At 42.4% G+C, this 24,585-nt stretch overlaps 1 protein-coding gene across 5 annotated transcripts in view; it reads left to right on the top strand.

Moving 5' to 3' along the window:
- LOC140132652 (uncharacterized) overlaps positions 1-24,585 on the top strand; it is a 255,989-nt gene that overhangs the window by 53,254 nt on the left and 178,150 nt on the right. For all 5 annotated transcript variants that reach the window (XM_072151669.1, XM_072151667.1, XM_072151668.1 and 2 more), the window contains 3 exons: positions 10,053-10,283; positions 12,211-12,333; positions 14,444-14,728. In XM_072151669.1, coding sequence (XP_072007770.1) covers positions 10,053-10,283; positions 12,211-12,333; positions 14,444-14,728 — 639 coding nt within the window. The remainder of the gene's footprint in view (positions 1-10,052; positions 10,284-12,210; positions 12,334-14,443; positions 14,729-24,585) is intronic.

Here is a 24,585-nt window from a genome sequence, read left to right as displayed (position 1 = left end):
ACATTTCTTGTTCTATGGATTTGTATAATCTTATAAGCAAATCTACGTATTTGACATTTAAATGCCTCCAGAAGAATTGTGTTCGAACACATTTATAATGAAAGAAACAAGGGAAGTATGGTTACTTTTACAGCAGGCTGTTCGGCGGAGATATGGTGATTATCCTACAATTTAGCTGCAGGTTCTTTACAATGCCTTCCTTTCTATAATTGGACTGATGTCTTCAGAAACTTTTTTTTTTATAATAGAAATGTGTCTGTTTTTTTTTCAGCTATTTAAATGACATGTGACATGCGTTGAACATTATTTGCTTAGCACTTGATAATGGTTGTTTTAACTTTGTTTTAACTCTGATTGGATTGGAACTTCAGTATCAGTTTTTTAGTATAAAAAAAAGTTCTGTTTCCTCGGCTCCCTACCTTTGCTTTAGAAAGGTTGAAAGCCCCAGGTGAAAAATGCAGTAACCATTGACATGCTGCAGGGTGGTTGGTTGTAACATGCAGAGATTGGGCACAGAAGTTAGACCCTGTGCTGGTATCGCTCACCAGTATAAGCCACCAGTGAGTCGACAAAAATTAAACCATTTGTACCAATGTTTTCGTCACATATGATCTAAAAATAGGTGAAGTGCCCTGGATGGTAAGCGGGGTGTATTTAAAGGAAATCTACCATTTGCTTTTATGCATTATGAACCAAACATACCTTGAGAATGCTGTAGCTACTCTGATGCAGAAATATGTCTTGCTTAATCCCTGAACCGAGCGTTTTTGCTAAAAAAAACACAAAAATATAATTATGCTAATTAGGCTGTGATGCTCCTGTGGCCACCCCGGCACTTTTCCTTACAATAATTATGCACTGCTCCAGCCTTGTCTTGCCCAGCATAAGCTGAGAATATGTCATTATGTTGTCCCTGACAGGCAGAAATAATCAATTGCTGCACTATCCCCCAGCTGCTGTGTATGAGTTATCCAGCTTAGGTTGATAAGTGCTGTCTGGACAGTGCAGGGAGCTCTGTGTATGTGGAAGTAAAGTGGTTGTGTACGGCAGCCAGCCTTCACCCAGCTTTCCCAAGTTCTTGAATAATAATGATCTGCAGGCTACTAGGAAAGCTGGATTATATCACAGGCTCTTGGGAAGCATTATGGGGGCGGAATGAGGTACCCATATGCATGCTGGATTAGTGCATAATAAGGGTTAGAGCCTCATTATCATTTTATAATAGTTTTTTTTAGCAAAACCACTCGGTTCATGGATTAAACAAGATATGTTTCGGCATCAGTGTCGCTACAGCATTCTCAAGGTATGCTTGGTTCATAATATATAAAATCTAATGGTAGATTTCCTTTAAGAGATTTTTTGATCGGAATACTGAGAAATGGGAATTTAGTTACATGCAAATTAGCATCTCTGTGCATCATGGGCGTGGCCATGAGGTCTGGTTCACCCTCTTTTACCCATTTTCACAGGCAGAGAATAGTACAGTCAAAAAAGGCTTAGTGAAAACTGGGCAAGAGGAGGTTCCATACCATACTACATATATATATATTAACCCCTTAACGCTCTGCGCCGTAGCTCTACGGCGCAGAGGTATAAGGGATGTATGAAGAGGGCTCACGGGCTGAGTCCTCTTCATACAGAGGTGGGGGTTTTTGCATTTTGCACAAAACCCCCACCGCTAATAACCGCGGTCGGTGCTAGCACCGATCGCGGCTATTAACCCTCTAAACGCCGCCGGCAAAGTCGCCGGCGGCGTTTAAAAGACGGCGGCGCGTGGGCGCCGCCATCTTTTTTTCGATCGCCACGCCCCCGAACGTCATCGGGGGGCGGCGATCGGTTACCATGGTAGCCTCGGGTCTCCTTTTGACACGAGGCTACATGGTTTATGCAGGTTCGTTACAATGAGCCAGTGGCTCATTGTAATGTATGACCTGCAAAAATGCCATATATTGCAATACTGTAGTATTGCAGTATATGGTAGGAGCGATCTGACCATCTAGGGTTAATGTACCCTAGATGGTCTAAAAGATAGTGAAAAAAAAAAGAAAAAAAAAAGTTTAAAAAATAAAAAAAATTAATAAAATATTAAAAGCTCAAATCACCCCCCTTTCCCTAGAACGGATATAAAACATAACAAACAGTAAAAATCACAGACATATTAGGTATCGCCGCGTCCCAAAATGCCTGATCTATCAAAATATAAAAACGGTTACGGCCGGCGGTGACCTCCGAGGCGGGAAACGGCGCCCAAATGTCCGAAATGCGACTTTTACACCTTTTTACATAACATAAAAAATGAAATAAAAAATGATCAAAATGTCGCACAGACCTCAAAATGGTAGCAATGAAAACGTCGCCTCATTTCGCAAAAAATGACCCCTCACACATCTCCGTGCGCCAAAGTATGAAAAAGTTATTAGCGTCAGAAGATGGCAAAAAATTTTTTTTCTTTTTTGTACACATTCGTTTAATTTTTGAAAATGTATTAACCGGTTAAGGACCGGGCCCTTTCCTGTTTTTTCATGTCCATTTTTCACTCCCCACCTTCAAAAATCTATAACTTTTTTATTTTTACACGTAAAGAGCTGTGTGACGGCTTGTTTTCTGCGTAACAAATTGCACTACATAATGATGGTATTAAATATTCCATGCCATGTACTCGGAAGCGGGAAAAAAATTCCAAATGCAATGAAAATGGTGAAAAAACGCATTTGCGCCATTTTCTTGTGGGCTTGGATATTACGTCTTTCACTGAGCGCCCCAAATGACATGTCTACTTTATTCTTAGGGTCGGTACGATTAAGGGGATACCAAATTTGTATAGGTTTTATAATGTTTTCATACATTTACAAAAATTAAAACCTCCTTTACAAAAATAATTTTTTTGATTTTGCCAACTTCTGGCGCTAATAACTTTTTTATACTTTGGTGTACGGAGCTGTGGGTGGTGTCATTTTTTGCGAAATTTGATAATATTTTCAATGATATAATTTTTAGGACTGTACGATCTTTTGATCACTTTTTATAGATTTTTTTAGATTTTTCAAAATGGCAAAAAAGTGCCATTTTCGACTTTGGGCGCTATTTTCCGTTACGGGGTTAAACGCATTGAAAAACCGTTATCATATTTTGATAGATCGGGCATTTTCGGACGCGTCGATACCTGATGTGTTTATGATTTTTACTGTTTATTTATATTTATGTCAGTTCTAGGGAAAGGGGGGTGATTTGAAATTTTAGGTTTTTTTATTATAATTTTTTTTTTTTTAACTTTTTTTAATTTTTATTTATACTATTTTTCAGACTCCCTAGGGTACTTTAACCCTAGGTTGTCTGATCGATCCTATCATATACTGCCATACTATAGTATGGCAGTATATGGGGATTTTCTTCCTCATTCATTACAATGTGCTATCAGCACATTGTAATGAAGGGGTTAAAACGAAATAGCCTCGGGTCTTCGGAAGACCCGAGGCTACCATGGAGACGGATCGCCGCCCCCCGATGACGTCACGGGGAGCGGCGATCCCAGGTAAGATGGCGGCGCCCATGCGCCGCTATCTGTTTGAGGCTGCCGGCAGCTTTGCCGGCAGCCATCGCTGTAAAAACACCCGCGATCGGTGCTAGCACCGATCGCGGATGTTACCGGTAAGCCTTTGCTGCAATATGCAGCAAAGACTTACCGGCTATGGAGAGGGCTCAGCCCGTGAGCCCTCTCCATGCAGCGCGACGCGACCGCCGCCGTGAATACACGGCGGGCGGTCGCGAACCGGTTAAAACACAATAAAACCTATATAACTTTGGTATCACCGCGATCGCACCGAACCAAAGAATAAAGTAGGCATGTTATTTGGAGCGAAGAGTGAAAGTCGTAAAAACTGAGCCCACAAGAACGTGACGCACGTGCGTTTTTTTTTCAATTTTTCCACATTTGGAATTTTTTTTCAGCTTCGCAGTACACGGCATGTTAAAATAAATAACATTATGGGAAAGTAAAATTTGTTACGCACAAAATAAGCCCTCACACAGGTCTGTACACGTAAAAATGAAAAAGTTATGGATTTTTGAAGTTGGAGAGCGAGAAATTAGCCGAAAAACCCTCCGTCCTTAAGGGGTTAATAAACATATACTATAATATTAAACATATTAATAATCATTTATATATTAATAAACAAAGAAGATTTCCCTGGATCGAGTGATAGATTTTCTGAAAAAAGGCAAGCGTATCATGTAGTGCGGTTCACCAGCGAGGAGATGTTTTGTTTGTGTGTGATCAGGTTGCTGACAGGCTGCCTATAAGTTCAGAGAGCTTTCCAGGGTTCCGAAGGTTGACCGTACCACTGTTGTCCATGGATATGTAATTGAATTGGGAAAATTATTATTCAAGTTTGAAGTGTAACCAAACCTTTTCCAGCAATCCTTTTTTTAATTTTACTATTAAATAGACAAAGACAATAGTAAACTTCATTCTTCATTAAGCTTCCCTTTTTTTCATTAAGCTTCCCATTTTGAGGTCTGTCCACAGACAGACAAGCGGGCTAATAAGGGAATATGTCAATAGATGGCTCAGGAGGTGAGACTCTCCAAGGACTGTCTGTAAAGAGTTAAGATATTAGAAATATTCACCAGGTATTACCCTGACATATATAGGACAATGCTGGAACCTGCCACCAGGCGCAGGGCACCTGCAAGGTACAAGGTTTACTAAGGAGAACCTGAGCACTTGGAAGGCTTAGGATCACCCACTTGTGAGATCAATTAAATATGTCAACATTTGGGAGAGAAAGATCTGGACCGCACATTTACATAGTAAACAATGATCTATTGCCTCTAGGCTACATTTCCTAGTTCTTAGTCACATTTTGATCAAATCTCATGAGCCCACTATCATCTTCAGGGGGACCTCATTTTAGTGGTTCCCTACATTATTGGGTGCAGTGCTACGTGGGATCCACCATCATCACATCATAGGACTAAGACCCAGCAGCCCCTCCCCCCTCCCCAGTACTGATGATAGCTTGAATTCTTTCTCCTCATTTTTTTCCTGGCACCAGAACTCTGCCCCTTTTGGCCCACGTGTTTTTAACTTGCAGGAGATGCATAAAGTTACTATCTACTTGATCTCAGCAAGTTTGCAACATGGAATGGTGAGCTTTCAAGACGTGTTCATATGGTGCGGTGCTGCATGGTGTCCGCTCTTTCTGTGGTGCGGTGCTTGTGGGGCCCAGAGCTGTGGGTGCCCCGCCTGGCAGTATGGCCACTGTATTGGTCCCTGCCGGTGCTGTTTTGCTGCGATGGTGGACATTAGGTGGCACAGTACGCAGTATTGTAGGCACCCACTAACACCGACAAGTGCTTAGTGGGATCATGCAATTTCATCAAAATGTAAGAACCTCGAGTTCTCTCTCCAAATGTTGGTCAATTCTATATGTATTTTAACATTTTTTCTTGCAAATTAGACACTCACCAATGGCAACAAAGGAACGTTTTCACGTATATTTAAATGGTCGATTGGTCCACAACAAATTTTGCATAATTATGGAGTACAAGGATGTGCAGCTCTCAAAGGAGCGCAACTAAAGATATAAAAGAAACTGGCCTCCGCCCCTGCCTTTCCAATCGGAAGTCTATGGAAATATCAAGACTGTGTTCACGCAGTCCTTTATAAATGGCTTGGCCCCATCCCATGTGCGTTACCACTGAAACCCCTCGAATGTATGAACCAGCACCGTGCGTTTTGCATGTTAGCAGTTTCAGTGCCAAAAGCGTACCGTATTTTTCGGACTATATGACGCACCGGATTATAAGGCGCACCATCAATAAATGCCTGCTAAAACCTCTAGTTTCATATATAAGGCGCACCCGATTATAAGGCTCACCTGATTATAAGGATGAATGACCAGCAGGTGGCAGACCTGTACACAGTTCAAGGCAGGTATTCTGTAAGTACGGTTTATATATAAGGCACACTGGACTATAAGGCGCACCTTTTGATTTCTGAGTCGAAAGATTTTTTTTGCACCTTATAGCCCGAAAAGTACGGTAATTGTGTTAAAAACCGCAATTCAAGCGCCACATAGAAACGCAGCCTCAGTGCAATTATGTGTGTCTAATAGAGGGGAGGGCTGAGGAGGTAAGTAAGGCAGAGGTTTCTGCAGTAATTATTTCTTCACATCCGTACTTTCCTATCATTTCCTATAGCAGGATCTCCCCTTTTTCTCCATGTGCTGTTTGTGGGTGACTACATAGCGTTTACTCTGTACCCAAAAACAGGCCAAAATAGAATTTTGACAGGGGCCAGGAATTGGTGTATATCTCGTGTGCACATAGCGCAGATTATCCCGAGGTCATGGGTCCTGCTGCCTGGTGCTGTTATTGCTTTAATGAGAAGAAGGCTTCTGACAGATTCCCTTTAATGATGTGCAGCTTTGGCAGGTTCTTAGAAGAATTTTCCATATCTTGTAGCATGAGATCAGCGAGATGTTGGCGGTTTTGTTTATTAACATTCATCATGCTATATACATTACTCAGTAATCATGTATGCCAGGAGCCTAACAATGTTACTTCAGGGGTAGGTTTTAATCAAACTTGGAAATCCCAGTCGTCAAAGTTCATTTCATCAATTAGGGTTCTGCGGGGAATTCTAGCATTGCCTTTGCCCGAGCATCATTAAGTTCCCATCTATAGGATCGACCTTATGCAAAGGAACAATCAGATGATTGTGTTAATTTGAGAACTTGATTAAGACAGGAGAAATTAGAAACATCCACAGCAAAGCAAAATCTGGGCACATTTCCCAACATAACTCTTGCAATGCTCAGGGGCAGCACTGCCACGATTGTTACAAGGTTTCCATTCATAACAAGCTGTAGCAGCGCGCCGTGATGACAATCTATTTTATTTCTTCATTAAGTATTATAAATGTCCCATATTAAATGGAGAAAAAAAAACCTCCTAAGGTAAGAGGGGACAGTAGCTATTTTCAGGACTGAACTATTGAGCAGTTTTTTATGAGACGTCTTAAGGGAAAAGCCTAAGTGATGGGGGTCACAGTTGTATTAAAATTCCCTCAAATAAGGACTAGTATGTATATTAGTTACAGCACAAAATTTATGTTTTTAGAACTAAATGTTGAACTAGAATTACTTTTTCTTAGTGTCTATGATGCATAGATTAAAATAATGTTGGGAAATGTACCAATATTTTCCATATTTCACCCAATGGAACCTGTCACCATGAAAATAAGGAGCTGCACAGTTTTTACAAAGTGTTCCATGTGTAGGCAGCATGCTATAGTGCAGGAGGAGCTGAGCAGGTTGTACATGGTGTCCTACCTGCTGGCAGCATGTTATAGAGTAGGAGGAGCTGAGCAGATTGTACATAGTGTCCCACCTGCTGGCAGCATGCTATAGAGTAGGAGGAGCTGAGCAGATTGTACATAGTGTCCCACCTGCTGGCAGCATGCTATACAGGTGGTCCCCTACTTAAGAACACTCGACTTACATTCGACCCCTAGATACAAAAGGACCTCTGGATATTGGTAATTTATTATGCTTTAGCCCTAGGCTACAATGATGAGCTATAACAGTTATCACAGGTGTCTGTAATGAAGCTTTAGTGTTAATATTGATTCTTATGACAACACAACATTTTTAAAATCCAATTGTCACAGAGACCAAAAAAGTTTTGGCTGGGATTACAATGATAAAATATACAGTTCCGACTTGCATAAAAATTCGACTTAACAAACCTACAGACCCTATCTTGTATGTAACCCGGAGTTTACTTGTAGTGCAGGAGGAGCTGAGCAGATTGTACATAGTGTCCTACCTGCAGGTAGCATGTTATTGAGCAGGAGGAGCTGCACAGATTGTACATAGTGTCCTATCTGCATTCAGCATGTTATAGAGCAGGAGTAGCTGCACAGATTGTACATAGTGTCCTATCTGCATTCAGCATGTTATAGAGCAGGAGGAGCTGCACAGTTTGTACATAGTGTCCTATCTGCAGTCAGCATGTTATAGAGCAGGAGGAGCTGCACAGATTGTACATAGTATCCTATCTGCAGTCAGCATGTTATAGAGCAGGAGGAGCTGCACAGATTGTACATGGTGTCCTATCTGCAGTCAGCATGTTATAGAGCAGGAGGAGCTGCACAGATTGTACATAGTGTCCTATCTGCAGTCAGCATGTTATAGAGCAGGAGGAGCTGCACAGATTGTACATAGTGTCCTATCTGCAGGCAGCATGTTATAGAGCAGGAGGAGCTGCACAGATTGTACATAGTGTCCTATGTGCAGTCAGCATGTTATCGTGCAGGAGGAGCTGCACAGTTTGTACATAGTGTCCTATCTGCAGTCAGCATGTTATCGTGCAGAAGGAGCCGCGCAGATTGTACATAGTGTCCTATCTGCAATCATCATGTTATCGTGCAGGAGGAGCTGCACAGATTGTACATAGTGTTCCATTTGTAGGCTGTATTCACATACACAGAACTCCTTTCTGCAGACAACATATTATAGAGCAGGTGGTGCTGAGCCTTCTCAGTTTCAGAGTGGAGTAGGCACGCTGCAGTGTTTGTGATGTCACCGATGGCCTCTGTAAGCAAACAGACCCAGCAGAGAGGGGCGATGCTGTGGCTGTATTGGAGCACCAAGGAGGCAAGTATATGTTTCTTAAATATAATAAAGTCCCCCTCCTCCCCAGCCATGAATACAAAAAAAATCTTTAAACCTGGATAACCCTTTTAATGAATAGAGAAATGTTATACACTTTTCTCAGTCTACTGCTCTCCTGCACTCAAACTCTATAACATGCTACCTGCAGATAGGACACTATGTACAATCTGCTCAGCTGCTCCTGCTCTATAACATACTGCCTGCAGATAGGACAGTATGTACAGTCTGCACATGTACTCTTGCTCTATAACATGCTGCCTGCAGATGGGACAGTACGTACAATCTTCTCAGCTGCTCCTGCTCTATTACATGCTGCCTGCAGATAGGACACTGTACAATTTGCACAGGGACTCCTGCTCTATAACATGCTGCCTGCAGATAGGACAGTATGAACAGTCTGCACATGTACTCTTGCTCTATAACATATTGCCTGCAGATGGGACAGTATGTACGGTCTGCTTAGCTCCTCATGCTCTAGAACAGTGGTGGCGAACCTATGGCACAGGTGCCAGAGGTGGCACTCGGAGCCCTTTCTGTGGGCACCCAGCACAGAATTTACCAGATAGGACTCAAATCTTCCTCCTGCAGTCCAATACAGCCCAGGGCGTGCCATGCTCAGCGCTATTTTAATGTGACACCTACTTGGCTGCCAGGACTACAGCAGGAGAGAGAAGGTGTGGACAGATGGATTGTTGGAGCTCCTGCTTTGAGTCCCCTTATTCTTCCTCTTCAGGGGACCCTGGAGGGAATCTACGATCCAAATGTCTCCTGCTTTCTATTTTATTGGTGTCCTCAGGGCGCCAATATGATAGAAACTTGTGATACAGCAGAGATCAATAGCTTACTGCTTAAATTGTCATGTTGGCATTTTGCGACATAAAAGTGGGTTTTGGTTGTAGTTTGGGCACTCTAAAAGGTTCGCCATCACTGCTCTAGAACATGCAGCATGCTGAACTTTCTTTTTCTTGTTGTTTAGTCAGTTGTCATGGGTATGATATAAAAACATTTATGCACAGTAGTAAGAACCACATGTACAACATAGTAGTCAATGGTGAAGCCTGCACTATGTATCCGTACATCCGGCTCCATTGATGATGTGTTGGCACATTTGTGACCTCTGCACTGGTGGCATTGGTGACATAAGCCGTTGCGGTCACATTTTTCTATCTGCATGTCATTGACGGAGCTGGGTGAGCAGAGGCTTCTGATAGGTCAAAAGGCTTTGACATGGGAGCAGCAAGGGATCGGTAGGGGAAATATTACTACTTTTGTAGTTAATTTTGCAGTTATTGTGTTGTGTGATGAGATTCTGGCATCAGTAATTTAGTGTTTAATGTTTTAGTGTAATTTAGTTTTTGTCTTTACTTTTAATAGATTGCAAACAAAAAGGAAATAATTCAAAGCCTGGAAGCGGAGGTATTGATTCTTCAGCGTCAGTATAAGGAAAAAAGTGACCAGGTAGAAACCCTTGAACACGTGATTGAGCAGATAAGCGGAGAGCTGCAGTCCTCTAAGGACAGTGTGAGACTGAACAAAGAGCAGAGCCAGCAGTACCAGCAGCAGGTGGAGGCGCTGAAAGACCAGATTGATCTCCTCCAAAAGCAGGTACCGGACTCTTCCATGCATCACATCATCATCATCATTGTTGTTACTCTACGTGTTATTACCTTCTTCCCTATTGTAACCTATAGCTCCTTTACAAGCTTCAGGTTACACGGTGATACTGCAACATCTTGGAATCGCCATGTTGTTACCTTGTCATGTGAACAATTTTTTCTTATCCTTTCAATTCTGGTGCAACTTTATGGTCACATGTTTACTTTTATTTTTCCTATGTCTAAACTCATTGGCAACTGGTTGTCACAAATATTCAAGAGAACCGGACTCAGTTGACTCTATACTCTGTATAGTGGCCTTATACATTGCAGACTCCACTTGCATTGAGGTAATTAGTAGCCACTTTTGCAATAAAACGATGACCTGTTCTAAGGAGAGGAGAGAACGGTCTCAAACAATGGATGCCGTGTGCGTCATCAGTGTGTGAGGTTCACTCATCTGCCAATGACCGTAGAAAAGACTGCCCGGGTAGTCGGCTAACCCATGGGGCCATGTTGTGTGTGTATAGAAATTAACACACACCCTTACTCTAACTGCAAAACTCAGAGCAGATCCTATTCCTTCCTGTGTTCACGGCTCGGCCGTCCTTTTTACTGTCATCGGCTCAGGTGTGGACCGCACACACGTCGACACACCGAGTTCCAAACAAAGGACCATGAATTTGTTGTTTGTTCCCGATAAAGCACACTATCATAAGCAGGAAAGGTAAGATTTTGGAATTCCCATCCTGGTGCCATCACTGAATAAATGAAGAGATTTGGAGGTTCGGAAAGCAACATGGATCCTTCAATCAGTAAACTTACCTTTTTATTATCTAGTTTTATGGGATTGTCCAGGATGGGAATTTATACATTTTTTTTATTGACCTGAGGTGGTATGAAAATAATAATGTATTTATTCTAAAATCCTCACATCCGGTTCAGTGTATTGCCTCCCGTCACCTCCAGCCTCCATATGTGCTACGTCCCAAGCCCTTAAAGGGAATGTGCCATCTCAGAACTAGACCATGAAGAGTATCTTTTTAGATGAATTCTAAGTGTGATTCCATGGTTCCTGTGTGTGTCCTGTATGTTGCAGCTCCGGCCTAAAATATGGCTTTTTTTCATCCTAGTTTTATTTCATAGATCCAATCAAGAGGGCGGGGAAGCTCCCGGATCCAGTCAAGCTCCTCCGCCTCCCCTTGGCCACTCTGCCTGGTAAACCTGCCCCTCGGCATTGCCCCCTGCTCCAGCATACAATCTAATCGGAAATGTTTACGTGAACGTCCAGTGCCCGTCATTTTGACCTCAGAAGGCTTGTCCATGGTGGTCTCCAGATGCCCAAGTATTGTGTTGAGTGAACGCTAGCAGCCGGCGCTGTGCAGTATGCTTCCGTAAGGGTCTGCTTCCCTAGGCAGAGGGGCCGTGAGGAGGCGGAGGAGCTTGACTGGATCAGTACATCTTTAATTATTGTTGGTTAAATATCCTTCCACCACAATCTCATATTCAAGATCCTCAGTGTGCTTAGTTGTGGGCAAAGGAGTACACTTCTACTGTTCCTTGCAAACAAGGGAGCAGACATGTTAAAGGGGTTGGCCACTTTACCTTATCTTTTTGTAATGTGTGTGTAAGTGTGGGGGGAAGAAAATCTGTCTGAACAATTGCTCTTCCAGGACCTTATGATGGTATTCATGAATATAAGATCAAGGTTCTGGCAGGGGGATTACTCATGAACAGATAAGATCACGTGACCCACCATCTGCGGCCATTTTATGGTCAGGAATCTCTGGCTGATGAGGTAAAATCAGGAGGCTTCACTTTACATAACAAGAAAGCAGAGCAGAAAATGTAATATATGTATATCATTAATATTACAGGTGAAATGACAGGGGTGATCTTTTTATCACAGAAAATAATTTTCTTTCTTCTGTTTTCAGATCTCGAAGAACCTAAATGACATAACGAGCATTTCTTCTAAATCAGAGGAGTACAAGGCGGCTCACAGCCACTCAAATGAAGATTACCAAGCGCAGTCTTTACATCTACAGGAGTGCCAAAAAGTGAGCATTGTATTTTCTATGCATCAGACACACAATACCCACAGCGAGCCGTAATCTAGATACTCTTTCACTGCTTAAAAAAAAAAAAATGGTTTCTATTTAAAGGTGATGACAAAATAAGAAGCGTCTGTGTGACCGAATTTCCCTGCCAAATTTCTAGATGTCTTTTGGGGACAGATTAGAAGCAAGAAAACTTTACAACCATATGTGCTTATTGATCTTATTACAAAACTATGAATAATTATATGGGGCTGACCTGTCTCCCATTGCTGCCATAACAGTCTCCACTCCTTCCTGGGATGTGTGGCCACATCTGTTGTCTTGAACATGCTGAATAATTTCATGAATTCTGATGGCAAAACTTAATGGTGTAGATACTTTCAAACTTTCTGAGGAAAAGAAAAATCTGACTTGGCTTCAGGGTTTAGCAAGTGTTGGCCTTAAAGGAGACATACTTTTGTCCCGTATGGAGATAAAAGTCTGACTACTGGGCCCCCTACAATTCGCAGAAGGGTTTTTCTACCTACAGTTTTGAACATAAAGCTGTATAGAGAGCTCAGCTACCAATATTGTGCGTGTAGTTAGTAATAGCTACACTATAAAAAAAAAAAATGTATTCCAGGATTGTAACTGGACATGGATCACTTCAGTGTACTTGTGTATGAGATCTCACTGCACAGCACTTTTCCTCTCCTCTTAGTGTCTGGTGAGGCAGGTTTCTGGTTAGAAACTACAGCAGAGGAGAGGGACTGGGGAGCACTTTGAGCATCAGGATTTTTTTCTCAAATTTCTGTGTTCTTTGGTCTCTGCATTTTAAGTCCAGCTGCAAACCTAGAATAAAAATGCATTTTCCACAGAACAATACTGTTTTCAGCCTCATTTCCTCCAAAGTCTCGCTGTCTGGAGATTTCTTTAATCCTAATATGAGCAGATTGATACAAGTGGTGTAATCTGTCTCCTGGGTACTGGATTCACTTTCCTTGCTTTTTAAAGAGTACCTATCAGGGGATTTGTGGCACTAAAGCACCCACCGATCCTTATGGACTGGTGATGTAGTGTCCCAAGTTGCCACTAAATGGTTGCATTAAAACATTTATATGTACCTTCATCCAGAGCCTGGTCGCTGCGGATAGTGAAGCCGACGTATTGCACCCTGGCTTCACTACACAAGGGCTGTAAGTGCAGCACATGCACAGTGAAGCCCGGATATCGTCACTTCACTTCCTGCAACACAAGCGGAGTCCTATGTGTCTCATTGGACTCACATCCAGGTTATTATAAATGTGTTTTTTTTATTGAGGCCGAGCTAATCATATGTACAGGTTGGTTTGGAACCCTAAGCCACAGATGCTTACGATCCTGTAGCTGGTATAGCTTCCCAAATCACCCTGACAGGTCCTCTTTTGGTGAGCTCAAAAATTGTAATTTCTGTCATTCTTATGGATCCTTAATGTAATCGCCTGGTATCACACACATCATGGATAGTGTTCTCCATAGTCACATAACTGAGTGACCACAAACCGATAATACTTTGAACGATAATGTGTTGTTTATGGGTGTACCAGTAAGATTTCAAGTGCATTAGAGGCGGGTCCAAGTTGATTTGCCTAAAGACAATTTCCAGCTCTCCTATATCACCGTCATCATGGCTGTAGGACTATTTGGCAAATCCGCCCCTGTTGCACTGGCAGGTTGATCACATCCAGTGGTGGAAGTAAAGCTTTAGCAGCTGTGGCCGTTGCTGTGGGGCCCATGAGCTTCAGGGGCCCGGGCGGTGGCACATTCGCTATGTCTGCACAGACTGTGCTGCATCTGTGACTCGGTCCGACTGCCGCCCGGGCCCTGCTATACGGCGCAACAAGGCCCCTATGTTCCTGCAACGCCCTGCCCCTATGTTTCTGTACCACCGCGCCCGCCCCTGATCACATCCATTGACAGATGATGATCTCTGGATTGTTTACACTGTTTGTGACCATGAAGGTGACCATGAAGGGATGTGACCCCTAATTATTTAAAGCCCCAAACACAACACTTTTATAAGATGGGAATGCATTTTGCACTTGGTGAACTTATTGCACAGTAATTATTGTGACTTTTGTGCACTGTGTAGGAGATGGAGGACTTGAAAAAGCAGGTCCGTGAAAAGACGGCAAAAGTAGAGGAGTGTCAGCAAATTATTGAACGGCAGAACGTTGAAGCTGGGAAAGCACTCGAGCAGCAGAGGAAATATGCACATGAAACCGAAGAGCTGGAGAAGACGCTGCATTCCCTCCACCTGGAAATCCTGACAGGCCAGCAGAAGCACAAAGCCGAACGTGTGCGATTAGAACAGACCGTGGCCCAATTGGAGGCTGAACTGAAGGACTCCAAAGACATCTGTGTGCAGAGAGATCAGGTGCCGTATATATATATATATATATATATATATATATATATATGAATTATGCTATGATTTTACATATATTGTAATGTATATAATACATTAAAGTCAGTCTACCAAAAAAGTATGGATGAACCAGGGGCACTTAATCATAAATCCAGGGACTGTGACTGTGGTAATTTTAAATTTGTTATTTATGGCCTCCTTCCTTCTGAAATTACTTTTTATAATTATACTAATCAGTGAGAAGTGCTGCGTGGGGTGTTACCTGAGCCCCTCCGTGCTGTAGCTTAAAACTGTGTCGGAGCGCCCTGTGTTCTTTAGTCTCTGCATTCTAAGTCCAGCTGCAACCCTAGAATAAAAATGCATTTTCCACACACTGCAAACCAGAACAATACTGTTTTCAGCCTCATTTCCTCCAAACTCTCGCTGTCTGAAGATTTCTTTAATCCTAATATGAGCAGATTGATACAAATGGTGTAATCTGTCTCCTGGGTACTGGATTCACTTTCCTTGCAGAGTCCAGGGTTGGGTTGGCAGTACTTATCTTCGCCCCTCTACAGCGGTGGACTCTCAAAACGGAAACTATGCACTTACCTGGGCAGTTTATTCTAATAGGAGAGTGACCGTATAATGAAAAGGAAATAGATCTGTACGAGGAGCCACATTAAAATGTTTCACTCTAACATATGAAAATAAGGGAAAGAGAACTAACATGTAGAAATACCCCTGTTATACAAATTCCAATAACTTATGGAAAGCTACAAGACTTGAATTTGTACAGTTACAAAATATAGCTCATTGCCGTCAATACTGTAGATTCCTGCTGGTCTATCTGGTCATGACACCCCAATAAGTTTGCCAGGCTGGCGGATGAGGGGGATATCAGCTCTGGGGTAGCAATGCTGCAGAAAGATGTGGCCGCTAGTAACCAGGGGACTGTCTGCTCCAGTAAGAAGGGTAATGGGAGCACAGGCAAGGTCAGACAGGTGCTGGTAGTGGGAGATTCCATTATTAGGGGAACACACAGGGCAATCTGTCACAAAGACCGTGCATACCGAACAGTGTGTTGTTTGCCGGGTGCTCGGGTTCGGCATGTTGCGGATCGGGTTGATGGATTACTGGGAGGGGCTGGTGAGGAACCAGCGGTCATGGTCCACATTGGCACTAATGACAAAGTAACAGGTAGGTGGAAGGTCCTTAAAAATGATTTCAGAGATTTAGGCCATAAGCTCAGGGCAAGGACCTCAAAGGTAATTTTCTCCGAAATACTACCTGTACCACGTGCCACACCAGAAAGGCAGCGGGAGATCAAGGAGGTAAATAAGTGGCTCAAAAGTTGGTGTAGGAAGGAGGGGTTTGGGTTCATGGAGAACTGGGCTGACTTTTCTGTGGGCTACAGGCTCTACAGTAGGGATGGGCTGCACCTCAATGGGGAGGGGGCTGCTGTTTTAGGGGAAAAAATGGCTAGAAGGTTGGAGGAGTGTTTAAACTAGAAACCTGGGGGGAGGGCAACTACACTTGTGCAGGGCAACTAGACGGTGTACATAGAGAGCTGGGGAGAGCCATAGTCCATGGGGGAGGAAGGGGGGCTGGAATGAGATTGGGAAAAAAGGACAAAAGGAATATGGACAGGGAAAACCATATAAAGTGTATGTACACAAATGCCAGAAGCCTCACAAACAAAATGGAGGAACTGGAACTCTTGATGTTGGAACGGAAATATGATATAGTGGGTATCAGCGAGACATGGCTGGACAGTAGCTATGACTGGGCTGTTACTATAGATGGTTATAGTCTTTTTAGAAAGGATCGTATAAATAAAAAAGGGGGAGGGGTTTGTTTATATGTGAATTCTTTCCTCAAGCCCGTCCTGCGAGATGACATCAGTAACACAAATGCAAATGTGGAGTCCCTATGGGTGGAGATAAGGGGAGGGAAAAAGAATAATAAAATATTACTAGGGGTTTGTTATAAGGCTCCAAATATAGTGGAGGCAGCAGAGGAAATGCTGATAAGTGAAATGGATGCGGCTTCAAAGCATGGTGAAGTACTTATCATGGGGGACTTCAATTACCCAGATATTGACTGGGGGGCAGAAACCTGCAGGTCCTTCAAAGGTAGCAGGTTCTTGTCAACAACAAAAGACAATTACCTGTCGCAACTAGTCCTGGAGCCAACAAGAGGGGGGGCACTGCTGGACCTTATCCTTACCAACAGACCTGATAGGGTATCAAAACTACAGGTTGGGGGGAACCTGGGGAATAGTGATCATAATATCATTGATTTTGTATTACGCTTTACTAAGCATGTTAGTGAAGGGGCAACCAACACTCTAAACTTCAGGAGGGCAAATTTTCATCAACTAAGGGAAGACCTTAAAGGCATAGACTGGGATAATGCTCTCAAAGACAAAAGCCCCCCCCAAAAATGGGACTTTTTCTCATATATTCTGAAAAAGTCCTGTGAGAAACACATACCTTATGGGAAAAAGCATAAAAGGAACAAGAAAAAGCCTATGTGGCTAACTAGTCTTGTAAGGAAAGCAATAAGCGAGAAAGATAAAGCGTTTAAGGTGCTAAAACGTGAAGGTAGCGATGAGGCATTACAGGATTATAGAGAGAAAAATAAATCCTGTAAAAAGCAGATAAAGGCCGCAAAAATAGAGACTGAAAGAAATATTGCCAGGGAGAGCAAAAATAATCCCAAATTATTTTTCAAGTATATAAATGATAAGAAACTAAAAACAGAGAGTGTGGGTCCCCTTAGAAATAATATGGGGGTCATGGTGGAAGGAGATGAGGAAAGGGCCAATCTACTGAATGTCGCCTTCTCAACTGTCTTTACCCAGGAAAATCCCCTGGTGGAAGACACAATGAGGAATAATGTAAATTCTTTTTATAATGTCAACAGTTTAACCCAGGAAGAGGTACGGCGCCGCCTCGCAACCACTAAGATAGATAAATCACCTGGGCCAGATGGCATACATCCCCGGGTTCTGCATGAATTATGTACGGTGATAGACAGACCGTTATTTTTAATATTTGAAGATTCACTGAGGACTGGTTATGTTCCACAGGAATGGCGCATAGCAAATGTGGTACCAATATACAAAAAAGGATCAAATAGCGATCCTGGAAACTACAGACCCGTAAGTCTAACTGCTGTGGTGGGGAAAATATTTGAGGGGTTTATTAGAGATACTATCCTGGAGTATCTCACTGTGCACAACCTTATAACCCAGCGTCAGCATGGGTTTATGAGAGATCGGTCCTGTCAGACTAATCTGATTGGTTTCTACGAGGAGGTAAGTTCAAGACTGGATCTGGGGGACGCTGTGGATGTTGTATATCTGGACTTTTCAAAGGCATTTGACACCGTGCCACATAAAAGGTTGGTATATAAAATGAGACTGCTGGGAATAGGAGAAAATCTGTGTATCTGGGTAAGTAATTGGCTTAGTGATAGAAAACAGAGGGTGGTCATTAATGGCACATTCTCCGATTGGGTTGATGTTACCAGTGGAGTGCCACAGGGGTCAGTATTGGGGCCACTTCTTTTTAATATTTTTATTAATGACCTTGTAGTGGGTTTACACAGTCAAGTTTCAATATTTGCAGATGATACTAAGCTGTGTAAAGTAACAAATACTGAGGTCGATAGTTTAGCATTACAGAGGGATTTGTGGAAGCTTGAGGGATGGGCAGAGAAATGGTTGATGAGGTTTAATGTAGATAAATGTAAAGTTATGCACTTGGGCCATGGAAACAAAAAGTATAATTATGTTCTAAACGGTCAATTACTTAGTAAAACTGAGGCTGAAAAGGACTTGGGGGTATTGGTGGATGGTAAACTTAATTTTAGTGACCAGAGCCAGGCGGCTGCTGCTAAAGCAAATAAAATAATGGGATGTATCAAGAGAGGAATAGATTCTCATGATAAAGACATAGTTCTGCCCTTATACAAATCCCTGGTCAGACCACACATGGAATATTGTGGACAGTTTTGGGCACCAGTATATAAAAAGGATATAGTAGAGCTGGAACGGGTGCAGAGGAGAGCAACCAGGATTATTAGGGGAATGGGGGCACTAGAATACAATGACAGATTACAAAATTTGGGATTATTCAGTTTAGAAAAAAGATGACTGAGGGGAGACCTCATTACAATGTACAAATACCTGAACGGACAGTACAAGGATCTCTCCAAAGATCTTTTTATACCTCGGCCTGTGACCAGAACAAGGGGGCATCCTCTACGCCTAGAGGAGAGGCGATTCTACTATCACCATAGACAAAGGTTCTTTACTGTAAGAGCAGTGAGACTGTGGAACTCTCTGCCGCATGAGGTTGTTATGGCGGACTCTATGTACATGTTCAAGAGAGGCCTGGATGCCTTTCTGGAGAGAAAAAATATCACGGGTTATGGGGATAAAACATTTATTTAATTCTTGAAGGTTGGACTTGATGGACTTGCGTCTCCTTCCAGCCTTATATACTATGATACTATGATACTATACTATGACATCTCTTGGCTCGGTTTTTTTAGCTACATACAATTTCATGTCCACAGCCTGGCTTTAAGTTGATGGGTAACTCCCCTGTAATGTAGAAAAGTTTGGATGGCTGGAGGGAGGGTCAGAGGAATCGGTCATCTCCTCCTTGCTGCACATGTATGCTGGGCGGGGGTTGACTACAGCAAGAGGCGTGTCATATCTGTCCGTTACCTGCACGCAGCAGAGCAGGATGAGAGTAACATGGGGATGACTTGATCCTTGGCTATGGCTGTGCTCGATCTGGAGACGGGATGTAGAATGATAAATAGCACTTGCTGGTACAGAGTGAGACAGAAAAGGAGTGGAAGTGGGTACTTGAGTGGAGTGCTGTACTATTGTGCTGAGAAGTATAGGGAATATGGAGGATAAACGCTTTTATGCGTTGTGAACCAAACATACTGTAGCTACACTGATGCAGAAACATATCTTGTTTAATCCTTGAACTGAGTGGTCTTACTCTAAAACAATTATAAAATTCAGGACATTGGGAAAGCTGGGTTGCATGCTGGCTGCCTACATAATAAACACATTACACTGAGCTTCCTGAACTGTCCAGACAGGACTAATCAACCTGAGCTGGATGACTCGTACACAGCAGCTGGAGGATAGTGCAGCGATTGATTACTACTGCCTGTCAGTGACCTCACTGTGATTACAGCGCCGGGCAGCCACAGGAGCGTCAGACCCTCATTATCATAATTCATTTCAGTTCAGGGATTAAACAAGATATGTTTCTGCATGTGTAGCGTGCACATGGTGGTTTGTCACTTCTACACTTTATATAGATGGTAGTTTTAGCCGGTAATCTTATGGTTTGACACAATGACCCACCTTTATTAAAGCCCCTGCACCAGTTCTTTGCCAGTGCAAACTGCTGGCACATGTATTTAGAAAGCGTCCGCAACACATTTGAAGTATACCTGACGCAATGCAAAATTGTGCACTGAAAGGGGCATTACGTTGCATCACATTTATCAAGCAGTGTCCATGTTAAAGGTGCACCAAAAAAATTGTGTAGATCTATACAGCCCTCTTTTTTTACATCTGCCTCTTTAGGAAATGATCTTGTTCCTTTATATTTGATATTGACTTCACATTCATGGCGTTATGATCAGCCTAGCCCAGTGTCTTGCATATAAAAAGAGCAGAGGCTTGGGATGGTGACAGCTGGTTTGCACAGGAATTGCATTTAGCCAGGGTTCACATGGTGCTCAAGCTGTGGATGTATAAAGTTGTGTTTAAGCTGCAGGCATATGCTCAGGGGATAGTGGTAAAGTGGATGGAGGCAAGAGGTGATTCACTCCGTTCTTATTTGTATGTCAGTGCCCAGAATCCCTGGCTCCAGCCGCGTGCTGCTAAAATTTAGAGAAGGGAATTGTATTTCTAAGTGGTTTCCATGAAATTTCTCTAAGCGCTACCTGTCGGCTTATTTTTTTAACCCACTTGTCTCCTTGCTTGGAAAAAGCACGAGGACATAATGTAGTGGACGTAAGTCATAAAAAACCCCTCCTTTTTGGCGTGTAATCGGTTAGGAGTTTATTCTCGGTGACCTCTCTGGCTGGAGCTCGGTGGCACAACCTGTGGGGCATCGTGTAGCCTTGGATAACTATGTTATTGTCATCAGGCAGCAAATGCACAAGCTACAAGGTTAACTCCTGAGCCGTATTCAGTATATCTGATGCATAGGAAAAATATGTAATTGTTATGGAAACCAATTCCTCGCTGGATGTTTTATATTACCTTTAGAAAAAGGCTTCATGGTGTTGTCTCACATCCCTATAACAGTACGTGGACAACATGGACAACATCTTCTATGAACCAGAATGAAGGCCCAGCATGTTTATGCAATATATGGGTGTATATATATATATATATATATATATATATATATATATAGCCAGGCGTGACTTTCCCTGGTCAAAACCATTGGTGTCTCCCTCACTTTGGCCTGGAAACACACTCATCAGTAGTAATGTACACATTGGGGCTCATTTACTAAGGGTCCGAGGAGCGCATTTTCTTGAGTTTCCCGGGGATCTCCGAATCGGGACAACCCGACAAATTCGACTACGAGCGGGATTTAATATTTCGAATTGTGTCGCAAGACACGCACTTACAAGCATCGGGAAGAAGAAGGTGAACTCCGGCAGACCTCGTCGGGCAAGCGACGGATGCAGGAACTCGGGCGCATGAGCTTCGTGAATCGGGCCAGACTTCATCATCATCGGACCTTCCGAATCGGGGATCGCGACAGGAACAGGTAAGTAAATTTGCCCCATTAGGTCACATGCCACTGTTTTTGGCGAACGTGAACTGGCCAAACTAACAATAACTGGCGCTTGACCGTCATAGACTAACATTGTACACGGTCACAGTACAGTCACGCTGACAAAAGAGAGCAGGTCCAATTCCTTTTTTGGAGCACGGCTGCTCAGCTCCCTTTGAAGAGGGAGGGGAGAGCAGCGCACCCCTTCCCCAAGGGTGCGCTCACACGTGGTATTGAACGCACACGATTTAAAATGCAAGGGATCAGCTGCAAAGAGATTTACCTAATTAAATGGCTGTTAACATTTTCTGTTTATAACAAACGCATGTTTTAACGCAAATGTTGACAACCAATTGGGCAAATCTCTCTTCAGCTGATCCCTGGCGTTTTGAAATGCATGTATTCAACGCCACCTGTGAGCGCTCCCTAACTCCTTTATCCACCAGGCGAAAGAGGCGCTTGATCGTTTTCTGATTTTCTGGAGAGAGAAATAATTTTTTGGAGAGAGTTGGATAATCCTTCTCAACCTGGACCCCCCTTCACATTAGATTATTATTATAATTATCAGTAACCTCTTTGGGCAATGGTAGTGGGATTCAGTAGAAACACATTTGCAATCAGGCTGAGCCCCTCCTTGTTACACTTGAATAGCGTGTCAAAATGTTAATGAAGCGCAATGGGGGAGATTTGGAGGAGTTTCCTGGCAGAGAAGGTACATGGATCTCCCCCTCCCCAACAGTTTTCTGGTCTCGCACCCGTATTTACTAAGAGCCTCGTAGACCACCAGTGGGAGCAATCAGTTCCCCCAAATGTGGGAACGCAGCCTCAAGTTGCAGATCAAATATGGGTTTGGACATGTCATAGAAACTAGTAAATGTAGGGATTATTTTCTCAATCATTGACTAAACACATTTGCAGTGGCATTAGTACTGACCCCCCTCTATGCAGAACATGTAAATACGTTATAATTTAGACATTCTCCATCGCTTTACCTACCATATCTATCTATCAATCTGTGTAACTATGTTTCTCTGTAACGTGGATCACAAGTTTTGTAATGGTGGTGCTACTGCTGAATTTACAAAATGTTTTTGACCTAAATAACCATAAGAATATGTAAAAGAACCATAATAAGAGCTCCAGCCATAATTATAATAATTATAATACCTAAGGAAGGGGCAGTGACAGAGCTAATTAATATTTTATGCCAGAGCCAAATATGTACTTATTTTATTTGCTTTCTGCAGCAATTTAACTTCTACAATGAAGGATGTTTAACATTTTGAACCGCAAAAAAACCCGAATTTCACGAATAATTAAAGGCTTGTGTTAAATACATAGACAGTCGTTTAAATTTAGATCTGCAATAACATTTACTATTATTCTCCAGGGCTTTGACTGCTTGACAGAAACAAAGTACTCTGGGATTAATTTCAAGAAATGGTGCCAACTGTGTGCAATTTGCTGTAATTAAGACATGAAAGAGTACTAAATATTCAGATTAAAAGAGCCGTGATTGAATGTGATAGAGAATCAAGGTGTGGCAACAAGCCAATAAATACCAGTCAGTCATGATGAGTACAAAATATTAATTGATGTGAAACCTACGCCAATGAAATATTACAATAAAGCAAACCCGATTAAACTAATTACAGCCCCGAGAAAAGAATTAAAAAGAAAACATTTTGAGTGATTCCTAAAATGAATTTTTACTTGTTCAGTATTCAACATGACAAGTCGAGGGGAAAAAAAATAAAATAAAAACGTGTTTCAGTAATTACTGGAGCGAGCTGGAATCTGGGAGTTGCTGTGGATTTTTATCTCTTTGTTGATTATTTTTGCTTTTGTTATAATGATGCACGTCGCTGTTTTTTGCTCAGATTATAACTTTTTACAAAATAGGATTTTACATGAACCAAGTTCATGAAAGTGTAAACTTTAAAGGGGTCCTCCAGCAGGTCATTTTTTTTTTTTAAATAACTAAAAGAATTAATACTTCACCAAGTTCTTGTTCTTACCCTTCTGGACTCTACTCATTGCCCGTTCTAAAACAAATGAAAAAAAGAGACAGCCCTGGATTGAATTGCTATAGGATAGACGCAAATGAAATGGAAGCACCTCATCCGCAATTTTTTTGGAAGCCTTACTGAACCATTCTTTTCTATGGGTGTTTTTATATTTCCATTTTTTTTGTTGTCGGAGAATTTTTTTTTTTTAAACTGTCCTATATTTTTCACGCTTGTGGATCACGGAAGGCAATAGAAGTCAATGGGGCACATTTACAAAGGGTAGTGCAACAGTTTTCTGTCTGACTTTGCATGTTCTTGTAGTTGCACAGGTATGTGCAATGTGGTCAGTGCCACATTTGTGTCGCATGCAACCACAGTATTCTTCATTAGACAGAAATTTCTGCACTGAAGGGGGCGCTCCGGTGCTCAGACGGACCATGCACCACATTTAACATGCAAAGTCCAACAGAAATGTGTCAAAGGTGCACCAAAAAAAAAGGGGGTGCCCTCTGTCGCAGCAGTGGAGATTCATACAGAAATCTTGACGCACTCTGCATACTACACAGGCAAACTGCACATAGTACACACTGCACTGTTTTCAGTGAATGTGCCCCAATTGGTCAGCAAAATGTTCAACGTTAAATTTTTTTTCTTGGATGAGAACAAAACATAACAATGGAAGCACACAGAAACGCTAACGGATGCGTTCAAATAAACGGACGCAAAAACGAAACAATTTAGATCCATTGCCAACAGACACGCCAGTGTGAATCCAGTATGATTTATGCAAATCCTATCTACATCTGGCATTAAGAACCCACAGTGTTAAACATTGTAAACCAGTTATTGGTTTAGATTCCTAGTGTGGAATTTCATCCTTGGAAAGCAAAGACCAAAGTTGAAACTCCATCTACCCAAAATTTCTGAATTTCACACGGAGAAACCTTCCCTTTCCTGGCACGGACTGACTTGTACAGTGGATGCAAACATCAGCACTACCATTAAAAATGTGCACCACATGAGCAGGTCTATGAGCAGGTAT

This window comes from Engystomops pustulosus, chromosome 5, assembly GCF_040894005.1.
Source record: "Engystomops pustulosus chromosome 5, aEngPut4.maternal, whole genome shotgun sequence".
Taxonomy (NCBI): domain Eukaryota; kingdom Metazoa; phylum Chordata; class Amphibia; order Anura; family Leptodactylidae; genus Engystomops; species Engystomops pustulosus.
This window is presented reverse-complemented; position numbering and strand designations above follow the sequence as displayed.